The sequence below is a fragment of the Merops nubicus genome, unplaced genomic scaffold (genome assembly GCF_000691845.1).
Source record: "Merops nubicus isolate BGI_N331 unplaced genomic scaffold, ASM69184v1 scaffold15142, whole genome shotgun sequence".
NCBI classification, from domain to species: domain Eukaryota; kingdom Metazoa; phylum Chordata; class Aves; order Coraciiformes; family Meropidae; genus Merops; species Merops nubicus.
In genome coordinates, this window is record NW_008591691.1 from 1 (window position 1) to 7,659 (window position 7,659).

Here is a 7,659-nt window from a genome sequence, read left to right on the forward strand (position 1 = left end):
CTTTTCCAACCAAAAGCATTCCATGATGTCTGTGGAGCTCTCCATCACAACCAACAGCAGAGGCAGAGACTTCAGCCATTGGAATTGTGCCTAGGAGAGCTTCATCTGCCTGACAGAAATGTTTTAAGCTGTCTCTGCACTTTAAGTTCTTTTCTAATCCATTTCCTTGCTGCTTAGGGATGGTTTGGAGGATCCACTGGATGACACTGGCCTTGTGCAACAGCAGCTCGATCAGCTGTCCACCATTGGTCGGTGTGAGTATGAGAAGACCTGTGCTCTGCTCGTGCAGCTCTTCGACCAGTCAGCCCAGTCCTACCAGGAGCTGCTGCAGAGTGCCACTGCCAGCCCCATGGACGTTGCTGTGCAGGAAGGTGAGCAGGTTTGGTGGGCTTTGGTTGCCCATTCCCCAAAGTACCACTTCAGAAACCTGAGTGCCCAGTGAAATCTGTAAACGGGGAGGCAGATCCCACAGGTATTCCCTTGGGGAGGTGCCCTTGTGGTGTAGGGTATTTTTGGCTGTGGACAGGCACACCCAACACACATAGCAGAGCTGGATGAAGACCACTGTCCTACAAACTGACTCCATCCCTTTTTTGGGGACATTTAGTGCATCTCCTTGCCCTGTCTTTCAGAGACAAGCTCAGAGGTGGTCAGCACTACCTGCCCCATCCCTCTGTTTTTTGTCTGAGATAGGATGTGGGGCATTCATTGGAACCTCCCCCCTGGCTTCAGGGCAGAAACTTCCAGCTGGTGGTTGGTGAGGAGTAACTGGGGATGGGGTTTCCAGCTGGTGCCACTGGAGGAGGGTGGATGTCCACAGCCTGGGGTGGGTTCAGCGTGGAGGTTTTGTGCTTGAACAGCTGGTTGGTTTAGGGATTGCTTAACACTGGCTGTAAGGAAGCAGCTCCTTTGGAGCTCTATGATGCCCCTCTCTAACCATGTAGCTGCCTTCCCCTCTCCTGGGTGCACCAGCACAGGTATGGAAACTGTTCCTTTTCCTTCTGAAACTCTATTGGCTGATCTAAAGCCATACATTTATATTTCTGTGGGGCAAAACTCCATATAGACTCACAGACTGAGTTGGGTTGGAAGGAACCTTTAAAACTCATCCAGTTCCAACCCCCCTGCAGGGAGCAGGGACATCTGCAACCAGAGCAGGTTGCTCAGAGCCCTGGCCAACCTCACCCTGGAAGGATTCCAGAGATGGGGGCATCAGCCACATCCCTGGGCAACCCTCAGAAGGAGAAAAGTTTTGATGCTCACCTAGTTCTTGGTGTTGACTTCCCCACCAGCCACATGTCCTTTGAAAGAACAAACGCTGCCTGCTGGCATCTGCACATGTTTAAATACACTTTAACAAGGAAGTTTCTGCAGTGGAAACAGCTTGAAATCATTAAAATCTCCCAGGCAGACCTGACATTCTCACTCCTTTCCCAACGAAGTCGTGCCTGTTCCCCACCAGCTGGAAAACAGAGTGATTTGGGAACAGAGCATCACCAGAGCAGAGCAACACTCCTCGTGGAGTCAATCCTGGGCCAAAACGAAATGCAGATGCCAACTTTCTCCCCGTGCCACGTGCCTTGCTTGGTTGTGATGCCCTGTGTTGGTTGCAGGGCGCCTGACCTGGCTGGTGTACATCATCGGGGCGGTGATCGGGGGCAGGGTCTCCTTCGCCAGCACCGACGAGCAGGACGCCATGGATGGAGAGCTGGTTTGTCGGTAGGGATGCTGACTCTGAGGACTTGCTGTCCTGAAGCTCTTCACCATGTTCTTCACCATGTTCTTCGGACTAAATTACCCAAAAAATGAACAGCCTGGAGTTGGCCATCCTGAGGGATTGGCGGGGACTAAATTGGGAAATGTTGGGTTGTAAGAAAGAGAAGGAGAGGGGGAGAGCATCTAAGAGGGGAGTTATACCAGGCCTGAATGCATGCATTGGTGTAAAACTAAATGCATGCTGGTTCTGTGCTGGGGTGGGGGGGGAAAAGCCTTTTTCCTGGTTCCTAATCCAAAGTGGGCTTTGTCCATAAATATGCTGTGAATACTGTAGTTCTCTAGCTGTTAAAACTTGATAGTCATCTAACCCGTGCTGGGTTTTTGGGGTTGTAAATCCTCTCCAGTGCAAGCTTTATTTGACAGATGTGAGAACATGCAGCTTACAGGTCCTGGAGAACCTCAGGCACGATGAACACCTTTGGTCCAGAGCGTAACTGCTCTGCTTGGAAGCCAGTAAAGGAGCTAAGCTGGGAGGTGGCCTGTTGGGAGCCAGTGGGTAGCATCAAGCACTGGCTTCCCCTGGAGCTGTTGAGTTACTGAAGGGGAAGTGGTGACACCCCATCTATATTTCACCTACCTTTAGTGCCACCATACCTGCTCACAGAAGTCTGATTCTATCTGCTTCCCCTCTCTGTGCTTTGTGGCACTGGCCAAAAAGAAATGGTGTTGCTTTTTCCCCATGCCAGTTCTGCACGTGTGTGTTACTTGCCCTACAACCCCTCAGTGGGATCTGCTCGTTGAGCCCCTGCACAAGTCACAGCCTTGTTTCTGCAGGACTCTCACCAAAAAAAGAACAGGCTGAAGTGGGAGTCTTGCTTAGAGCCTGGCTCTTGAGGGGAGCAGGTAGTGGTTTCTCAGGTGGGTTGGAGAACATGGTGGACCAGTAATGGGGTAAGTGTGCTAAAGCACCCAAAACTCACTTCTGCCCCAAATTAAAACCCAAGGCCTCACACCCTTGTTAGAAAGGCTCTAGAAGCCCCACAGTGGCCTTGCACAGCAGAGGAACACCCTCTAGTCAGCGTTTGATGATCAGTTCTGTCAGTCCTTGCCCCAAACCCACAACGCCCAGCCTGGGAGCAGCCCCAGGAGCCAGGAAAGCCCAGTTCCTCCCCGTGTCCCTCACCAAGGTGTGGTTTCCCCACCTCTCCCCAGAGTGCTGCAGCTGATGAACCTGACGGACTCGCGCCTGGCGCAGGCTGGCAATGAGAAGCTGGAGCTGGCCATGCTGAGCTTCTTCGAGCAGTTCCGCAAGATCTATATTGGAGATCAGGTGCAGAAGTCTTCCAAGGTAATCAGTCCCCTTGGCTGTGGCGTTTTGGGGGTACCAAATCCAGCAATGGCTTCCCTTCAGTGAAAGAAAGGAGCACGACTTATTTTCTCTCTGCTTGAGAGACCCGTCTGCTGGGTTTCCTCAGCACATGTCCGATGTTTACTTGGCAAACCAGGAGCTGTTTTTGAAATACTGTGTCCTCTGTGTGTCAGGGAGGAGCCAGTGACTGACTGTAGCCTAAAACTGGAGGCCTGGGTTCAGTTTGATCTGCCAGGTTTCTGCTGTGACTTCAGATGAGTCCCTTAAGCCCATGTCCCAGTGGACGTGTGCCAGTCGCACCACCTTGGGCACCCGTGAGGAACCTGAGCTTGGCACCAGTGCCTTGCTTCCTTGGCTCTAAAGTGAGGAGAGACCCCTTCTCCTCATCACCAGGCAGTTGTAGATGTATTGGACTCTGAATGCTTTGGTGCCTCTTCAGAGATACCTTTTTTTAAAGTTAAAATAAAGAAACCCTAAAGGATGGGAGCATCATTCCTCCAGAATGAAGTTCTCTTCCTTGCCAGTAACCAACGACCTTCCTTCCCCACCCCATAGATTTCAGAGCAGTGATGTGACAAAGAGCTTAGAGTTCTAGATAAATACACCAGACACTGTGTGTGAAGGAATACAAGTTGTTCTGTCCCCTGCCTGTAGGAAAAAAAAGTGCTTTGGCTTCTGTGTCCAGTGTCTGAACACACTGTGACTAGCAACAGAAAAGAGATAGCAGTGATGAGGGCAAGTGTGGGTCTGGATCAGGCCACGAGCATCTCTGTGCTGCTTGACTGACCTAGGCAAGCCCAGAGCATGCACCCTGCCAGGTGCCTGTGCCACGAAGGGAGAACAAGCAAAAAAAACCCATAATCTTGACAGCTTTTGAGTTGGTGTGATGGTGGTGTTGTGTTTTTTTCCCCCTCCAGCTGTACCGCCGTCTCTCAGAGGTCCTGGGGCTGAATGATGAGACCATGGTCCTGAGCGTCTTCATAGGAAAAATGTAAGTGATCCTGCCTGCAGGCATCAGAGAGCCCAGGGTTTATTTGAAGGTGTAACCAGGAAAACTGCAATACGAGGGAGTGTTGTTCAGTCTAAAACTAGTCACATCTGGCTACTCCAGAGAATTACAGGCTTTGATCAGGGCTTAAGTCACGTGCAGTATCCAGGATTGATTTATCCACCGTGGAGACACAAAAATAAGCCCTGCGCCAGGATGATGGATTCTCTTTCCAGTGCCTGCTTAGCAGAACCAAAGTCAGAGAGGGGACAGCCTCAAGCCCTCGTTGCCCTGTCACTTGACTCTTGGCAATCACCAGCCACGAAAGCTCTATGGGGAGGGAACTGCTCCGTCAGAGGTTTTTCTTTTGCAAATTGTGCCGTTCAAGTCCCAGAGTAGCACAAATCCTCCTCTTAAAACTCACCCCTTCTGGGAGGCACCACGATTTGGCCTGTTCCTCAGCAGCTCCCCTCTGGACCAAACCTGTCGAGTTGGCTTTTTGCAGTGCCTTGGGGCAGCTTTTGGAACCGTTTTGGTAGCTCCAGAGCTGACCCCCAGTGCCGCGCAGCCGTTGGCTCCCCCTCGACTTCTTTGGGTGCCCTGGGGCTTTGCCTACCCCGGCTGCACATCACCCCAGAGGGGTGAGAAATTGGCTCTCCTGGAAGGAGCAAGGGCTACTAGAATTCTGCAGCTGACAGTGGATGGTGCAGGTGCAGAATTGCATACGTCTGCATGTAGTCACTGCCGCAGAATTCTCTTACCCTTGCTGCAGAAACCAGCCCTGGAGTGCCACAGAATTCCAAGGGCCTGGGTATGGGCCAGTGTAGCTTGGGACCCAAGTAGTGAAGATTATCTGAAGGATAATTTTCTAGTCAACCAAATGTAAGTACAGTAATTTTATACCAATCTTTTGTGGCTTGTGATGTCTGTGGTTTCGGTGGAGGGTGGAGCTGATGATGTTGGGTGACTTTGGAACTGGATAGAACCCGCCGCACAGCAAAGGGGGAGCTGAGCAAAGCCTCTGACCCATCCTTGTTGTCCTCTCCCCTAGCATCACCAACTTGAAGTACTGGGGCCGGTGTGAGCCTATCACCTCCAAGACCCTGCAGCTGCTCAATGACCTCTCCATTGGATATCCTTTGCAGAAGAGCTCTTGGGGTGTGCAGGACACTTAAAGCTCAGCGTGGGGGAAGAGCGACCCAGAGGCTCGGATGGAACCAGGAGCACTCTGCCTGCAGCATTCTTCAACTGCTTCATCTTTGGGGGGGGTGAGAAGAGCAGAGTGCAAGGGCTTGGTCAACATCTCATCCAGCTGGTGAATTGCAGTAGATGGCCCTAAGATTGTAGGAGGGGTTTTTATCATAATTACCTTGCAGCTTGTCCACAGTTAATTTGTTTACAGTCACAGTCTGGTTTAGTCTTCATCTTGTTCTTCCTGACAGAGTAAATAAAAATCATAGAATCATTAAGGTTGGAAAAGACCTCGAAGATCATCAAGTCCAACCATCAAAAAAGGGTCACTGGAGGTCTCTAAAGCAGAGATTTATACTGTTTGGTTGCTCTTGAAACAGAGGCCTGAACGTAGTGAATAATTCAGACCTAAGTCCCCTTCCAGTTTTGCCTTGGAAAGTGCTTTGTGAGCGTTGCAAGGAGCTTTCTGCTGACTCTGCAGCTTCCTTAACACCCCCTCTACGTACAGCAGCGTTAGGAAGCTGGTGAAGCTCAGTGCTGTCCAGTTCATGCTGAACAATCACACGGTAAGGCCCTTCCTTTCTCCTCCTGCCTCTTGGCTCACAGCAGACTCCTCTGGCTGCCTTTTTTCAGCCAACATAACCCCCTCATTTTAACACCTCGACACACGACTGAAGTTCACCTGGCTCCCAGATGCTTTCCTAGAGGAGCCTCTGGAAAATGTGATCTGTGTTCCATGTCTCTTTGTTCAAAGCTTTCCCTTCAGTTTGGAGGGGCTGTGGTTATGTGGTACCTTCCATCCCTAGAGGGTTAAGGTGGGGGTCTCTTTACTCTCCACTGAAAGAGCAAAATGCAGGAGATGGCTGATGCTGCTGCACATGCAGGCAGCCAGCACTGTTTATGCAATTTAAAGCAAAATATAACAGCAGAAAAGTGCTGATGTGGGAGAAGTGCCATCGCTTGCAGCACTCAGGGCAGCAGCCTTGCTCCTTGGTCACTGTGGTGCTCCCAGTGCAGATCTGGGGCACTGCCTTGAAATGAAAAAAATGCTGGAATGAGCAACCAGAGGCCCTGGGGGGGAAGGATCCAGTTTCTGCCTGGCTCCTGGGAGCCCGTGGTCATTTGATGCTGAGATGCTGGAGAGATAGGAGCCCCAGCACCACGCCCAGCAGGTCTGCAGTGGGGGGTTGGAGCAGGTGCTCTGTTGGTGGAGCTTGGGGCTGTTTTGCTTGCAGTCCCCTCTTCTGTGTTTGGCCCAGAAGATTTGTTGTCTGGGGCTACTGTTTCTGTGGAGAACACGGGCAGAGTCACTGGGGATGTGTCTGCAGAGGGCTGGTTTCCAGCAACTCTAATGCCTGAGGGTCCCCAGGAGTCAGGGAGGCAGGTTGCTCCTTTGCTCTGGAGGCAAAGCAAGACTTCCTTGCTCTCTGCTGCTGGGGAATTGCAAGATGAAAGATGATTGTGCTGATACCTTGCTCCAGGGCTGTGGGCTCAGTGCCTGTTGCCCTCTGGTGGCCTCTTCTCCAGGTTGGCTGGCAGATGGGAAGCAAGGAGCGAGATCACCCTGCAGCTCACTGCTTCTCCTCCTTTAGCCAGGAGAACGAGGGCTCCTCAGCCCTCCACACAGGACCCTGTTCAAGGTAGTGGTTCCCCTTTAACCCATTTCTTCTCTTCCTCTTGCAGAGTGAGCACTTTTCCTTCCTGGGCATTAACAATCAGTCCAACCTGACTGACATGAGATGTCGGACTACGTTCTACACTGCACTTGGGCGTCTTCTCATGGTGGATTTAGGTACTCAAGTCTTCTCCTGGGAAACAGAGCAAAAGTCTGTGGTGTGGATGCTGGGCTCTGCAAGAGGCTGGGTCCTGCTCTTCAGGGAGCTGTAAGCTCCTGCAGGAAAGGATGCTGGAATGAGAGAAGCCAAAAGAGATAAGGAAAAAGGAGGAGGAAGAAGCTGAAATGTGGGTTTCATGCCGTGTTGCTGGGCACAGGTAGCCCAGAGGTGCACAACACCAAGGCTGGAGATAAATTTCTCCTTCATAATATTCCAGATGTTTTCCTGGGGTGACAGGGTTTGTTGTGAGCATTTTCTGGAAGTCTGATATTGGCAGTGATAGATCAGCTGTCTGGAAACCTGTGGTCTCAGAGCCTCCAGCTCCGTGGGGGAGCAGTGACTGGAGGTGTAGTGCAGGCAGAACTGCAGGGCACAAGGACATGCAGTCTATTTCCTCCTGATTTCTTTGGGTTTTTTCCTTCCAGGGGAAGATGAGGATCAGTATGAGCAGTTCATGCTTCCCCTCACAGCTGCCTTTGAGACCGTGGCACAGATGTTCAGCACAAACACTTTCAATGAACAAGAGGCAAAAGTAAGTTGGGCAGAACCTTCCCTGCTCT

The 7,659-nt window shown here is 51.4% G+C and overlaps 1 protein-coding gene across 1 annotated transcript in view; it reads left to right on the plus strand.

Moving 5' to 3' along the window:
• Positions 1-161: 161 nt before the first annotated feature.
• Positions 162-7,659, plus strand: part of XPO7 (exportin 7) — a gene marked incomplete at its 5' end in the record, with an annotated part of 16,015 nt that continues 8,517 nt past the window's right edge. The window contains 8 exons of the mRNA XM_008950358.1: positions 162-371; positions 1,614-1,719; positions 2,929-3,064; positions 4,003-4,076; positions 5,125-5,205; positions 5,767-5,830; positions 6,948-7,056; positions 7,525-7,631. Of these exons, the coding sequence (XP_008948606.1) occupies positions 162-371; positions 1,614-1,719; positions 2,929-3,064; positions 4,003-4,076; positions 5,125-5,205; positions 5,767-5,830; positions 6,948-7,056; positions 7,525-7,631 (887 nt within the window). The remainder of the gene's footprint in view (positions 372-1,613; positions 1,720-2,928; positions 3,065-4,002; positions 4,077-5,124; positions 5,206-5,766; positions 5,831-6,947; positions 7,057-7,524; positions 7,632-7,659) is intronic.